The 17,261-nt window shown below is 36.1% G+C and overlaps 1 protein-coding gene across 1 annotated transcript in view; it reads left to right on the forward strand.

Annotated features, from left to right (window-relative positions):
- The first annotated feature begins 3,983 nt into the window (after positions 1–3,983).
- The window catches only part of itchb (itchy E3 ubiquitin protein ligase b), a 39,463-nt gene continuing 26,185 nt past the window's right edge, over positions 3,984–17,261 (forward strand). The window contains exons 1-2 of the mRNA XM_052091220.1: positions 3,984–4,150; positions 11,669–11,758. Coding sequence (XP_051947180.1) covers positions 11,689–11,758 — 70 coding nt within the window. The 5' untranslated portion in view covers positions 3,984–4,150; positions 11,669–11,688. The remainder of the gene's footprint in view (positions 4,151–11,668; positions 11,759–17,261) is intronic.

The raw sequence follows: 17,261 nt of genomic DNA on the forward strand, positions 1-17,261 counted from the left end.
TATGCTGGCAAAGCCTACAGATTTTGTTTGAGTTTTTCCAAAATCCCTCAACCCAAAACCAAAATTATCAACTGTAACTCCTCCTAGAGCTTTCAGGCTACACCCACCAAATTTGGCACAGACTTTCAGACTGTTCAGACTCATGTTGCTAAATGTTTTCTAACTGATTGGAATTACAGTTTTTGTACAGAGAATGATCAAAAATATGAAAAATCCTATAGACTTACATTAACAGAGTGTTCAAATGGACAAAGACTGTTCAAACTACAGCTAAAAATGTAAAACTTTCTGAAGGTTCACTTGACTGTCTCTTTGTCTGTATGTCTGTCTGTCTAGCCATCCATCCATCCATCCATCTATCAATCACTCTTTATTATCATCCCTCTATCTATCTATCTATCTATCTGTCTGTCTGTCTGTCTGTCTGTCTGTCTGTTGGTATTATCTATCTATCTGTGTGTCTGTATTGTCTGTCTGTCTTTTCTATCTATCTATCTATCTATCTATCTATCTATCTATCTATCTATCTATCTATCTATCTGTCTATCTATCTGTCTGTCTGTTGGTATTATCTATCTATCTATCTATCTATCTATCTATCTATCTATCTATCTATCTATCTATCTATCTATCTATCTATCTGTGTGTCTGTATGTCTGTCTGTCTATCCATCCATCCATCTATCAATCACTCTTTATTATCATCTATCTATCTATCTGTCTGTCTGTCTGTCTGTCTGTCTGTCTGTCTGTCGGTATTATCTATATATCTGTGTGTCTGTATTGTCTGTCTATCCATCCATCCATCTATCAATCACTCTTTATTATCATCCCTCTATCTATCTATCTATCTATCTATCTATCTATCTATCTATCTATCTATCTATCTATCTATCTATCTATCTATCTGTCTGTCTGTCTGTCTGTATTGTCTGTCTGTCTTTTCTTTCTATCTCTATCTATCTATCTATCTATCTGTTGGTATTATCTATCTATCGGTCTGTCTGTATTGTCTGTCTGTCTTTTCTATCTGTATCTATCTATCTATCTATCTATCTGTCTATCTGTCTGTCTATCTGTCTGTCTGTTGGTATTATCTATCTATCTGTGTGTCTGTATGTCTGTCTGTCTGTCTATCCATCCATCCATCTATCAATCACTCTTTATTATCATCTATCTATCTATCTGTCTGTCTATCTATCTACAGTGGATATAAAAAGTCTACACACCCCTGTTAAAATGGCAGGTTCTTGTGATGTAAAAGAATGAGACAAAGATAAATAATGTCAGAACTTTTTCTACATTTAATATGACCTATAACAATTCAATTGAAAAACAAACTGAAATCTTCATGGGGGAAAAATGAAAAACCTTACAATAACCTGGTTGCATAAGTGTGCACACCCTTAAACTAATTTTATTACAGCACTCAGTCTTTTTGGGTAGGAGTCTATTAGCTTGGCACATCTTGACGTGGCAATATTTGCCCACTCTTCTTTTCAAAAGTGCTACATATCAGTCAGATTGCGAGGACATCTCCTGTCCACAGCCCTCTTCAGATCACCCCACAGATGCTCAATTGGATTCAGGTCTGGGCTCTGGCTGGGCCATTCCAAAACGGTAATCTTCTTCTGGTGAAGCCATGCTTTTGTGGATTTGGATGTGTGCTTTGGGTCGTTGTCGTGCTGAAAGGTGAACTTCCTCTTCATCTTCAGCATTCTAACGTACGCCTGAAGGTTTTGTGCCAAAATTGCCTGGTATTTTAAACTGTTCATAACCATTGGCCCTGGTTCCAGCTAAAGCAAAACAGCCCCAAAGCATGATGCTGCCACCAACTTGCTTCACTGTGGGTATGGTGTTCTTTGGGTGATGTGCAGTGTTGTTTTTGCACTAAACGTACCTTTTGGAATTATGGCCAAAAAGTTCAACCTTAGTTTCATCAGACCATAACACATTTCCCCACGTGCTTTTGGGAGACTTGATGTTTGTTTTTGCAAACTTCAGCCAGGCTCAGGTGTTTTTCTTTGTCACCCTTACCCCATAGTCCATTCATATGAAGAATATGGGAGATTGATGTCACATGTAGCACACAGCCAGTACTTGCCAGAAATTCCTGCAGTTCCTCTAATGTTGCTTTAGGCCTCTTGGAAGCCTCCCTGACCAGTTTTCTTCTCGTCTTTTCATCAATTTTGGAGGGACGTCCAGTTCTTGGTAATGTCTCTGTTGTGCCATATTTTCTCCACTTGATGATGACTGTCTTCACTGTGTTCCATGGTATATCTAATGCTTTGGAAATTCTTTTGTACCCTTCTCCTGACTGATATCTTTCAACAATGAGATCCATCTGATGCTTTGGAAGCTCTCTGCGGACCATGGCTTTTGCTCTGTAATGCAACTAAGAAAACGTCAGGAAACTCTTACTAGAACAGCTGAACTTTATTTGTGATTAATCAGTCACTTTAAATTATGGCAGGTGTGTAATAACTTCTTTTTAACATGAGTTTGAATGTGATTGGCTAATGTTGAACACAGCCACATCCCCAGTTATAAGAGCACACTTATGCGACCAGGTTATTGTAAGGTTTTTAATTTTTCCCCCACGAAGATTTCAGCTTGTTTTTCAATTGAATTGTTCACGTTATAGGTCACATTAAAAGTGGAAAAATTCTGACATGATTTATCTTTGTCGCATTCTTTTACATCACAAAAACCTGGCATGTGTAGACTTTTTATATCTATCTGTCTATCTGTCTGTCTGTCTGTTGCTCTTTATTTTCTTATGGAAGCAAAATAGACCAAAATCTCAATATTTTGTAGAAATCTGTTGAGTATGAAACAGTTGAATGTGAGGGAATTAAAATAAATTGGTAAGGAAGTAAGAGTTGTGTTAATATATTTACAGTTTTTTTAAAATAAATAATTATGATAAATGACCTTTATTCCACTTGAGCCCCTGCCCCCCAAAATGTCTGTGCATGTCCCTGCTCATAATTATTTTTTTCCACTTCGAAGCTTATGAGATGCAGTCATATTCTTATCTAAATGATAATATCACTACTTATAAAAACAACAACTTCAGAATCGATATTTTTATGTGAGTAACAATATTCTTGATACCACATCAGTATCCACTCATCCCTAATATCTGGGCTGTTCATTGGGGGAGTTTCAAAGTTAAGGTGCTATAAAACTAGAATAAGCGGGTAACAGTGGTTTTGATCAGGTAACATTTATTTAAAGAACAATCTCTTCACGGAGTATTTTCAATATTAAATGGCTGTTAAACTTCCTCAATGTCGTTATCCAGGTTGCGCAGACCAAATAGTCACCAGTTTCCTGTTACTTTTCTCAGCGCTGATGAGGTTGAACCAATCCCAGTCATTTGTGATTACTAAACATCTTGTTATTAGCGAGATTGTCGCTGCACATGTCGATTTATATAACAGGAAATAATCTTAAAAGCAAAACATAAAAAATATGTTACTATACAATTATGGTACTACAAATGTCTCATAAAACAAATTACATCAAGAGATTTAAATGAGGATTCGGGATTCTGAGCCATGAAGCGCCCCTAGTGGATTATAACCTAAATTGGAACGCCCAACGGTCAGGCGATATAGAAAGGAAGTCCCGCCTTACAGGTAATAGAGCCAATCACCTTTTAGATCCATACATCTCCTGTCAATCAACTCTTGACTGCGCATGCGTTTTAGCTATACAAGTCTGGAAATGTTTGTTCTTTAGCGTAATGTGGGGTAAATATTCACAATGTATGACACCAGTAGTATTAGATTTTATTGTTTATTTGAAATACGTGCTTTTATCATTATCTTAACCAACCGGTTTTGAGATTTTGGTCTTTCATCCCTCATGTAGAGAGATGCAGCACTGGCATGACTGGAAATAGCCTCACTAGAACTTTCCAAAGATAGCCTGACTCGCTAGAGTGCCTTTGTTTATGTCTCAACAGAAACTGACTGGAGTGGATGGGCTTGTTCCATAACCGCTTCTTTGCCTGACGTCCGTGTTGCTGTGAAGATGGCGGAAGTTCGCTACTGATCTGAAGCTTTCCGTGATTCTCTAATAAACTATTTCAGGACTAATCGGTTCGGTTTCACGTTTCACATCGGACCCACCGACACATTCGGGTAAGAGATGAATAGTCGACCCAGAAATGTAGCTGTGATATAGATTACTGTCTGTATAGGAGTGTAGCCTATATGTGCTGTTCCTCATAGTGTCACTCAAACATGTTGACAGGTTGATCAACCACTTTAACTGTTCAAATAACATGTAATCAACTCATATTTGATCATGAGAGACATTGGTAATCAATACCATCTGTTTAAAGGTGTATCTCATGGTCTATTACCTGTGTTGGGTGTAATGCAATACTAAGTAATTAATTACTGTATTTAAACGACTTTGTATTGAAAATAAAAGTAAAGTAAGGGATTACTTTTCATTTCCAGTCATTTAATTACAGTTACTTCTGATGTAATTGCGTTAAATACTCTATAGCCTATAGAACAATTATATAAATAACTAGAGTTAATTTAAAATCGAAAATGTTATGTATAATGTTAAAATATGCTTTCTTTTTATTTAACGCTGCCCCTTTAAATGCTTTGGCCAGTTCATGAATAATTAATTCGAATTTTCATGATTTATTTGAAAGAATTAAAAGAACTCTTTCATGTCTGTCCTTGTATTTTTCATCTTGTCCAGGTTGATGAGGGTTTTTAGAAAGTAATTAGTAATAAGTAATGTAATAAGTACAGTAATCTAATTACACTGTAGAAGATGTAATTATTAATTAATTACTTTTTTAGGGTAGCTTACCCAACACTGTCTATTGCTGATCAGATGAACAGCTCCGTTGATTAATAACAGACGGTTCAGCTCATGTTTTGGTTTCAGGTGTTATGATCATTTGAATATTTCCCAGCTGAACAGGTCTGTCCTGAACAAAGCTCTTCTATAAACCCTTACAAACATTTACCATTGTAGTCACAGTATTTCCAAAATATCTTACTTCCTACATGTACTGTTATGACTGTGAAATCATAGCAAAATTATGTTTTCAATATTGTGAGAAGCTTTCAGAATCTTTTTTTGTCATTTTGTTTATTGTTTTAAAGACAGTGGTGGTTAATACCCTCATGGAAATTGACCATATGGGTGATACTACAGTAAAACCATGTTTAAAGGAATAATCCGGATTCAAAGCTCAATCAACAGCATTTGTGGAATAATACTGATTAGCTCAAAGACTAATTATGAAATGAAAGGTAAAAAAACTCTGAATGTAGCCTATCGTTAAATGTTAAAAGACTCACCGTTTCAAAAGTATAGTCACAAGATGTAAACAATATACAGGTTAACATGATTTTAATGTGATAAAATCGCTTACTAACCTTTTCTGTATGAAGTTATGTTGGATTTTACAACCTGATTGCCATGATGATGTCCCGCCATAACTCCTAACCCTAACACGACCATAAAAACGATTTAAACAACTTGACAGCTCAAATTATACACACGTTTTAACTGAATAATTAATGAAAGTGCTTTGATGAACTTAAGAGCTTCATATTTCTACCTTTTAAACCCTTTAAAAAATGGCCCCATTCACTTCCATGGTAAGTGCATCAGTGTAACCTCCATTTCAATCATGGCAGAAACCACGATTGCCATGGTAAATCTTTGTAAGGGTATCTTTGCCAAGGGGAGATATAAAGCGTTACACAATTGCAATAGGCAAGAAAGGTACCCTAACGATTATTTTACCATGATATTCATCATTTCTATGTAAAATACAATGTAGTTTGGACAGTTATTGTTACTTGGCATTAGCCATCACTGTCATCAAAAACATAAAATTGAAGTTTCCAGTTACAATAAAGGATCATGGTATTTACATGTAACATGGTAATATCATGGTATTCTTTCAATTCTTTAAGGTAGCCTAAATCAAGATCATGGTGTTATCGTTATTACCATCTGATGCCATCCGTACTGCACCATGGTACTGCCAAAGTATCACTTTTAATTGTCTGACAGCTTTTTTACACTGTATGAAGGAGATTCAATGCTAATTTATAGGGATGCTAATATGCTAATCTTTGGGCGATACTGATTTTTTTGTACGTATCTTTTTTTGTCATTGGGTTTACTTTGGAATTAGGCTTTAAAAATATTGTACAAAGCTACAAAAGTTTATTTACTGTTCTAACAATTAAACATGGATTGGATCTGTTGAACACACGGCAGGCCAAATGTTTAAAGATAGCCGCAATAAAATATATAAAAAATAACGAAATATGATCATATTGAAAAATATTATTTTCTACATCTGTTGAGAAATTCTACGGAAATGTCAACCAGATCATGGTTGGGGAAAAAAGTTAAATAATTTAACCAAAGGAACAAAACCCCCTTTTAAATTCTGAGTTATAGTGGGATAAAGGTGCGGTCACACATACCTTCCCATGACGAAATGCGGTCACGTCAATGGGAATCTGCGCAATTGTGAATTTTTCACGATGAATGTCCAATTGCGAAGAATTTCCCCTTGTGGATTTCAAGTTTGGTGAACTTTGACAGGCGAAAACCACCGCGTTGACCAATGGGAAGTTGTTTGGTTTGACAGTGACCTCTGTGTGGGCGGAGCTTCATGCACCACTACATTGAATATTTACAATGGACAAGGATATCATTTTTAGCAGCGAGTTTTTTAACATCACTCTCACGGAGTATTAAGTGCAGCATTAAAATAAGGCTGCGTTACAGTTGTATTTTTGCCGGTTTCACACACGCTCAACGCTCACCCACGCCGTTATCGCCCGCATAATTTTGCCGTGCAATGGTACGTGTGACCGCATCATGGATAATCCTGGGGTCAGATTCACGAAAGTGTTCTTAAGAAAAATTAAGAAAGTTCTTCAGATAAATGATAAGAACGTTCCTAAGTGCAATTCTTTACAGTTTCTTAATAACATCTTTATCTTAATTTTCTTATCAATAAAAAGGCTTCGACGTTGTCTGATCAGCCTGCTCATGGGGTTGCCTTGTTTAATAGCCTACAACAAATTCAATGCTTCAACGCTGGTAAATCGTAATGATATATTGATCTGTTTTTATAAGTTGCAAGCACCTCATGATCATTTATTTGAATGTGAAGTGCGTGAGATGTGTTTAATGACATTGGAGGAGTTACTTACTGGTAACCATTTGATAATTTTATATTTGACATGGAGGAAAAGAAAAGGAACAAATACTTCAGTAGACAAGAGGGTCTTGTTGAGGAAATCACTGCAAGGAAAATGTTCTCCTTGAGAAGCTTGATTATTATATCACGTCGGAAAGCTCTCTCGGGTGTGACCAACTCCGATAGGAATGTGGATGGGGGGTGAAAAATAAATAAAAGTTTTTTCCTCAATGCAAAATATTCGTAACTTTTGTCTTAAGTTAGAAATTATGAAGAAAATGGTAGTTAGGAAGAATTTTCTTAAGAACGTTTATTGAATCCAGCCCCAGACCGCTAGAGGGCGCCGCTTGCTCACACAGCGCTGAGTGCAGACTGTATTTTAAAACGCAACATTTAAGGATTTAGTAATGGCGCCATCTTAATTCAATCAATCATGCTGCATTAATGGATATCATACCGAAGTCTCAAGTCAAAGACTCTGGCTATTATTATTTGGGGATTGTGCATTTGAGTTTTTACAAGTAATTAATTATAAATAAACCTTTGTTTTTCATGCTTATAACGATATGCTGATGGTTTAATTTGAACTATAATTAGCCAATTAATATTGGCAGCCGATACATTGGTGCATCCCTACTAATTTAATATGATTTATAGTAGTAACAATAACTGTCGTATCAGAGGAAACTATAACCATGGTCAGTTTTTGTACAAAGTTTTATGAGGACAAATTCCAGTGTTGTCAGTTTATCCATGTGTCAGATCCTGGTGTCTTGGCCGCAGTTTTACATTTTTACATATAAAATTGATTTCTTAAAACTGATGATGGGGAAAGTTAAAATGTCATCTGCTGTCTTTGGTAACCCCAGAATGAGAAGCTTGTTACTGTGAATAAAACAATGTTTCACTCTCTGTGATGTCTCTCTCTGTCTGTCAGTCTGTCTTTGCTCTGTGTTTGGCTTGTAGCTGTTGTGGCTCGACACATGATCAGTGATAAATAATTAACTCAAGAGTTGAGCTCCAGTGAAAGTTTTGTCAGATCTCTTGCAGATAACTCTTTCTGTCTCTCTGTCTCTCGTGTAAGGCGACTGTGAGTGTCTCGGGATTTATCGTGTGTAATTCTCGATGAAGCTTTGTGATGTAACTCAAGGAAACATTATTGAGTCCAACGAGTGATCTGGGTTCTCTTTTCAGTGGTGGAGAAAGTTTACAGTAGATGTTTAAGCTCGAATGAAGATTGTCCTTTTTTATATTTTTCATACAGTGTTATTACTGAATGTGGATTGTGTAGAGTTTGGATTGATTTACTGAGAGGGTTTCTTGTACCATGTTTGTTTTTTTGGCATTGCCATGGTTTTGATACAATTAACCATTGTTTTACTACAGCAACACTGTAGTATCCATATAGTAACTAGGGCTGTCAGTTACTAAATTCACATTTTTACCTTAAATATTTTAAAAATTTGACCACAAGATGCTGCATTAATCTGAGAAACGCTTATAAGAGAGCAAGACCAATGGCCAAAGACCTCCACCAACTCTAAGGGTCTGTTCACACTGAACGCTTTTGCAACCATCCATTTGTTTTTCTTCATAAATGCGTGCTAGACGAATTTCCATTGATTGTGTAATCAGTGCTGTTTTTTTTAGGGTGTGTTCACACTTGTAGTTCGGTCCTCTTGGTCTGGACCAAAAAAGAAAATTATACATTTAGTCCTGGTTTGCTTAGCGTTCGGTAACACCGAACCTAAAAATACGAAACTTCTTTATTTTTGGTCCATTTAGGGTGTTTACACTTGGCAGGTTTGGTTTGATTAAAACAAACTCTGGTGCGATCTTGCTCTGTTAGTGCGGTTCATTTGAACAAGTGTGAACGCTGTCACCCGAACCTTGATGCGCACCAAACAAGCGGACCGACACCGCCTGAAAAGTGGGACTCGGTCCGCTTCCAAACGAACTCTGGTGCGGTTCGATTGATATATGAACGCAACATGGACCAAAGACATCTAAATGGACCAAAAACAGGAAGTAATTTGCCTAATACTGACCTCAAGCATACCTGGTTCTTCTCATCATAGGAGCTATGTTGCCCATTACAGTTTGGTACTGGGGTCAGTCGTCCTTGCAGCATATCTTCGTTTGTGTGTTCAACGGAGGAATTCGTGGTGCTCTTTTGACTCCTTTACCCAATTTATTAGCTCTTCGTTTGTACTCAGCTGGTAAAAATACCACCATATATACATATATAAATATAACGAGCGCATTTCACCCAGCAGCCAGCATTATTTTGGATGTTCGGCAAGTTTCACCACAAAATATACTTCATAAAAGCTGTCCAATCAGGTTGTGACTTTTTCCTGATGCCTTTGGCTTTGTATCGTTAAATTCGGTGTTAAAAATGCCAGTGTGAACGCTAAGCGAACCAGGACAAAATGTATCATTTTCTTTTTTGGTCCAGACCAAGAGGACCAAAAGAACCGAACTACAAGTATGAACACACCCTTAGACATCTTTGGTCCATGTTGCGTTCATATATCAATCGAACCGCACCAGAGTTCGTTTGGAAGTGGATTGAGACCAACTATTCAGGCGGTGTCGGTCCGCTTGTTTAGTGCGCACCAAGGTTCAGATGGCAGCGTTCACTCTTGTTCAAATGAACCGCACTAACAGAGCAATCGCACCAGAGTTCGTTTTAATCTAACCAAATCTGTCAAGTGTGAACACACCCTTAGATGCTGTGTCTAATTAAAAATAACTTTAAAAAGCATCTTGAGACATCTGTATTTGTTGCACGGTTTCTAGCTTTTTTTAGCACAAGAATATGATCGATCTGAAGCTCTTGGCACACATCCAAAATATTAAAATTTTTGTTTGACAGCCCTAATAGTAAACATGGTTAATTTTGTGGTTACTGTGGTTGTACTTCAAATACCATGGTTAAACTAAAGTTGCTTTTCCACCATTGGGTGATCACAAATAGTTCTCAGCCCAGATTTCTCACGGGTCCTTGTGACAGTACTAGACTGTGTAAACGGCAAACAAAATGTTCAAATCAGCCAATCAGAACACTTTGATGTGTTTTCTACCTGTCAATCATGTTCTCATAGTTGAAGCTGAATGTTCAGGTTTAATGTCATATATTCAGATTAAGAACAGTTGTCAGCTGTGGGTGCTGTTTTGCTGCTTTTGTGTTTGTAAACCATGAGATGACTCACTGCTGTACTATTCGTGGCAGTCTCAATGGTATCTTGGAGGGCGGTGTATTGGAAAGAGGGGGCGTCCCTATTTTAATGGCTCAGCCTTGTGAAAGTTCCAGAACGTGTTAAATCGCTTACAGGACCCTTAACTAGTATACCAAAAATCATGGCATGCTCCAAATCACTGAGAGCTTTTTCCCCCATTCTGATGGTTGATATGAACTTTAACTGAAGCTCCTGACCTGCATCTGCATTATTTTATGCACTGCTGCCACACGATAGGCTGATTAGATAATCGCATGGATGATTGTTGGTGCCAGACGGGCTGGTTTGAGTATTTGTGTATCTGCTGATCTCCTGGGATTTTTACACACACAACAGTCTCTAGAATTTACTCCGAATGGTGCCAAAAACAAAAAAACATCAAGTGAGTGACCTTGTTGATGAATGCTATTTTGAGATGCTGATTGGCGCTGTTTTGGCGGCACGAGGGGACCCTACACAATATTAGGCAGGTGGTTTTAATGTTGTGGCTGATCGATGTTTAAAATTTGACCAAATTGAGCTTTTTATAGCCTATATGTTCTCTAGGGACGTTTCCATATAATCAAATTTTTCTTTGCGTGTCCTCGCGTCAATTTATAAATGTAATTATCAAATGAACACGGAGGAATAAAACAAACTATCAGCATAGATTTTTGTAGACAACCTATAGTTCATAAATGCAACTATCGCCACTGATTATGTGTAAAAACGATATTTGTTCACAACGCGCACGCTAAAGAGCCGATGCGTCAATCTTCTTTTAACGCAACTTCGCGTTCGATGTGAACGGACCCTTCATTGTGATTAGCTGTGAAGTGAACCAGACTTTATGCTAAGATAGTAAAAACCCAGATTGCACACGCACATCTCCGAGATGTCCGTTTAAGAGCGTTTCAACTGGAAAGCATCGCAGTCCAATTAACATCTGCTAAACACCTTAAAAAGATCAGATTAACAAACATTACAAATCATAAACGTCTCAAAGGCATCTGCTGAATGTCTGATTGACATCTGAGAGCAAACGCCTCATAGACGTAGGCCTATTGCAGATGAGCAAACAACCTAAAAAATGCGCCTTCCGGATGTAAACGCACACTTCAAATAGACGTCTGGGTGATGTACGTGTGCTATCAGTGAAGTCTGGTTTTAAGTGAAGTTTTAACCCTTTCCCATACTGTTGGCTAAATGGACTTTCTGTGTTTTTCTTGTTGCAGGTCTCAGATCCGCTCATGTCATGGCCAGCAGTGTAGTTAAAGCAGGCCCTGCTAATGGCTTCTCAATGAAAGCACAGCTACAGATCATGGGTATGTTTTTCTTTCTGTGTGTTTGCATTTGTTTATCTGATGTGGCGGTCTTCGTCATCAGCTGGATGGACTTTGTCTTCCCGCACCAGTAATAAATTCTAATAATCTTTAATAATAAACTCTAACAGTGCCACTCTCCAGCTGTAACTAGATAAAAGTAGAAAACTGAAGGTTATAGAGGTGGCAGAGGCTCACATTGGTGACCTAAGTTCGAATCCAGCTTGCAATAAAGAATGTTGTAGTGGTAAGAAAGCACACAACATAGTTTTTTCTTAAATGCTTTTAAATGTCTTTAAAATAGTGGCTCGTCAAATGAGTATTTCTGCTATAACATATGGCCAAATACAAATGTTTTTTGACCATTAAAAACCGATTTCTTCCTGCTGTTGTGCTGAATGGCGTCCTGTATGAAACCATTTAACCACTTTAACAAGATTTACATCGAGCATCTGTTATTGGGTGACATAAGCAAAGATTTATGTTGTGATGCTCTTGACATTTTTGGTGCATATGGATATTAGGGGTTGGGCTAGGGTTCGTTACGGTTAGGAAAAGTGATTCAAAATCTTTGGCGGGAAAATAAGTTCCTGTTTTTATTTAAAACAATGTCCAAAGTAATAGTAAACACGTAATGTCCATTGCAATGAAGCTACTATCAATAAATATCTCATTTAAAAATAAAAATATTCTGTCTATTTTATCGTTTTTTTTTCGTTCCAAGCAACAATTAAGGCTTCTCTGTTTTTAGTTGAACATTATGAGATGTGTATTTGGTTAGTTTGTTCAGGCATTATGGTTAAACATGTTATTTACTGCAGAAAATTGCAAATTCAACCACCATACTTTCTGATAACAGAATATAGTAGCTAACGATATTTATAAATGTTTAAAATTGATAATTTTACATCAACTTCACCAAATAAATTAGCGTCAGTTGGCATCCGTCAAGACATTTTTCACTTAATGTCTTGTTTCATAATTGATACTAGTGTTGTCAAAAATATCGATATTTCGATAAATATCGATACTAAAATATCTGAACGGTACCAATACTAATTTCCCGAAGTATCGATACTAGCCGAGCTGTCACTTTCACTTCTCTCCAAAGGCGCGTTGACAAACACCACACACACACACACACACACACACACGCACTCGTCTCATTCGCTCTGGTTAAATAGCAAAAGTGAAGTGAATGTAAAGATGGCGAGTGCATGCGGCGCCCCCGCGACCAGTTTTGTTTGATAAAGAACACAGCAGGAGTGCTATCTGGAAATATTTTTGATATGAAGCCAGATGTCCCAAGTCTCCCGGAAGTTCCGGGAGTCTCCCGCATATTGATAGCTTCTCCCTGATGCCCGCAAATTAGTTCAAATCTCCCGGAATCTATAGCGCACATGCGAGACAGAACATACTGCACGCATAACATAGATAGCGTGCGCACAACATACATAGCAGCGCACGGCAGAGAGGGAGAGAGCGAGAGACCTTATGAAAGCTAGTCAACCCCAACACCCCCTCTTGACGTTTAAGTATCTTTTGTTGACATTGAGATTGGATTTGATTTGGAAATACAAAAGATTGCACTTTTTATTTACTTGCACTTTATTGGTTTTTGAATGTATGGCAATCTGAGAGGCTTTTGAACAAGTGCAATACCTCAGGACATTTTGTTCATGTAAAATATACCTCATTGTCATGTTCTAGACTTCGTTCTACCCCCTTAATATAGTGGCAGTTTTTTTTCTCCGTGGTATCGAAAATGGTATCGAATATCGATATTTTTCAAGGTATCGTATCGAAGTAAGAAATTCTAGTATCGTGACAACACTAATTGATACAGAGCCTTCATTTGATATTTTGCCTCTTGAAGTATGTTTCTGGTAGGGTAATTGTAACAGGAGTTTTTGAATTAGCATTTTACGGGGCATTTTATCTTAAAGGGCTCAACACTGCGTGTGGAGGCTCATGCTACTCTCCACGATCCACACACAACTCACCACACGCCCCATTGAGATCGAGAACCACTAATCGTGACCACAAAGAGGTTACCCCATGTGACTCTACCCTACCTAGCAACCGGGCCAATTTGGTTGCTTAGGAGACCTGGCTAGAGTCACTCGGCACATCCTGTATTCAAACTCATGACTCCAGGGGTGATGGTCAGCCTTTACATTTAAATTTAATTTGTTCAAATAACTCTTTTGAGCCTTGCAGCTGGTTGTTTGCTAGCAACAAACACATAAGTATATTATATTTGTATTTTTGTATAAGATATGATGCTGCTGAGAGTTTACAGATCCCCAAACAGCCATTATAATGATGATCCCTCAGTATTTGTTTAAAGAAATAACCTCTGTAGAAACCTAAACATTCTCGTACTTTAATTTTGCATAGAAAAACATTACAATGACATTTCATTTTAAAATGGACTAATCCAGTCATATGCAAAGCATGCTGGAAACTGGAAATCCCATGCCTGTGCTCAGAAATACATTGATGCAAATATTATTCACATAGTCCCAACACCAACTACATTTCCATCCAAGGATTATTTGCGGAAAAGGTTTTAGTGCATCAATAAAAGCTGATGGAAACGCACATTATCGCTAAAATTTCACAAGCGTCGACATAATATATTTCTGTTTAACTCTAGCTCATAAACTCTATGTCGATACTTCAAATGTCACGAAAACCTGGTTTGGAAACACTTTTTGTCGAGAAAATTGGCATTAACACACAATTGCAGTATCACATGACAGAGTTTGCCCCAATCGTTAGCCTGTGTTAATCATGATGACAAGATGTACGTCCTTGAAAACCAATTTATCATGCATGATTGTGGATTGATTTTAACAGCATATAGATCTGATGCTGCAAACACGACACTCCAGAAGTGCCAACACAAATATCTCGTATCATGCACATCGACAAGTGCACCGAGATCAAATGAATGACCACTGTTTGTTATTAATGTAATCGCGGTAGCCATCCGTTTATTAAAGTTTATTTTCCACACCATTCAAAATAATAGACCACAGTCATGGAATTAGCCCATAATACAAAAAACATATTTCTGTGTACAAAGGTGTTTTAAATTAAAAATAAATATGCAATACTAAAAATACTAAAAGCATCAGTGTGATTTTTTGGAAGACTTGCATATAGCCCAATTTTACAAAATTATTGTTTAGTTTACGAAAAGCCAGCAAAATCCCTGTATTAAATTAAATAAATTACCAAATGAAAAAAGCATTTAAATTAAAAATAAATAAATTACCAAATGAAAAAAACATTAAATTAAAAATAAATAAATTACCAAATGAAAAAAGCCTTAAATAAAAATAAATAAATTACCAAACGAAAAAAGCATTAAATAAAAAAATAATAATTACCAAACGAAAAAAGCATTAAATTAAAAATAAATAAATTACCAAACAAAAAAAGCATTAAATAAAAAAAAAATTATTACCAAACGAAAAAAGCATTAAATTAAAAATAAATAAATTACCAAACAAAAAAGCATTAAATTAAAAATAAATAAATTAACAAACAAAAAAGCATTAAATTAAAAATAAATAAATTAACAAACAAAAAAGCATTAAATTAAAAATAAATAAATTATCAAACAAAAAAGCATTAAATTAAAAATAAATAAATTACCAAACGAAAAAAGCATTAAATAAAAAAAAAATTATTACCAAACGAAAAAAGCATTAAATTAAAAATAAATAAATTACCAAACGAAAAAAGCATTAAATAAAAAAAAATTATTACCAAACGAAAAAAGCATTAAATTAAAAATAAATAACCAAACGAAAAAAGCATTAAATTAAAAATAAATTAACAAACAAAAAAGCATTAAATTAAAAATAAATAAATTGCCAAACAAAAAGCATTAAATTAAAAATAAATAAATTACCAAACAAAAAAGCATTAAATTAAAAATAAATAAATTAACAAACAAAAAAGCATTAAATTAAAAATAAATAAATTAACAAACAAAAAAGCATTAAATTAAAAATAAATAAATTAACAAACAAAAAAGCATTAAATTAAAAATAAATAAATTCCCAAACAAAAAAGCTATATCTTTAGACCTATATAATTGCCTTTTCTTTACACAAACTTAAATGAGCTTTACCCTGTTCTGTAGATGAATGAAGTTCTGTAGATGAATGACGTTCTCAGAAATTCTAGACTTTTCTCAAGACTATAAACTATCAGAACTATTTGGCCAATGTTGAGTTCACTTTCAGAAAACGAGCTTTTGAACATTTTAAAACATTTAAATATTTTAAATCTAACCGTCTTTACCTCGGATCACATTTACTGCTTCTTCAGACAATGTCATTTGCATTATGAAGCTAAAATTGAATTTAGATGATAATCAAGTTCAGTTGGTCATTTAAAGTTGCTGGGACATAATGCAGTTGTGATGGCGATGCTTTTGAGTAGATGATTGTTCAAAATAGCCTCTTGAATATCAGAAATGTATCATATATAAACCCTGAAATTACACCGCAGCAATGTTTCTTTAATAGCTGCGCACACATGATATACACATCGATGGACGGTCCTTGTACTGAGACAGAAAGTTTCCCCCAATACTTGGTGCAGGTTGCCATGACGATTCGCTTTCGCATCGGAACCGGTGGCAACATGCGATGCATGCGCAACATCAGGACCAATATTACAGTCCCATCAGAAGAGCAACTTCTCTTTTTTTTATTGCAATTCCTCTTCTGATTGCATTAAAATGAGAGTAAGCTGACTCATTTCAATGAATTGTCTCAATAATCTCCCCATTTTACCAAAACTGTAGAGGAAAACATTTGGGACATCTGGGAGGCAAATTAGCGATAAGCACACATTTCTGAATGGAAACGCACTAAACCAAAACTTATGCGACAAAGTGTTTTTTTAGGCATGACGTCATCACACACACACACACACACACACACACACACACACACCATTTTTATCGATAAAAGTCGATTTGAATGGAAACTGGCTGAAGATGGCAAAATATATATATTTTACGCGTTTTCACTTTGTCGATAACAAAATGGTGCAAAAAGTGGATGGAAACTAGGCTACAGTTGGAAACAGAGATGGATTGCACACAATGAAATGAAGTTGATATCAAATGCTAAAACATTGTGTTGCGTTAGCTCATTTTAAATAAGTTAATCGAGCAAGCAGTAAAAGTCCCGTTGAGTGAACACCATCCATTTGAACATTTCATAGCAGTTTTATCAGACCACTTTTTGATGACTCATCACGCAATATAATTATGATCTCAGACATCTCAAACATAAATGTATTAAGTTTAAGTGTACTGGTTTAGTATTTTCAGTAGAGCTGAACAAGTGTAAGATCAGTGAAGTTGTTACAAAGTCGATTTAATAGCAACTGCTAATAAAGCGAAGCAGCACTTTAAATTGAAAGTCCTTCCTCAAGCTAAGCACAAGCACCGTTCTTCACCACAACGATAAAACAA

This window comes from Xyrauchen texanus, chromosome 25 (assembly GCF_025860055.1).
Source record: "Xyrauchen texanus isolate HMW12.3.18 chromosome 25, RBS_HiC_50CHRs, whole genome shotgun sequence".
Classification (NCBI taxonomy): domain Eukaryota; kingdom Metazoa; phylum Chordata; class Actinopteri; order Cypriniformes; family Catostomidae; genus Xyrauchen; species Xyrauchen texanus.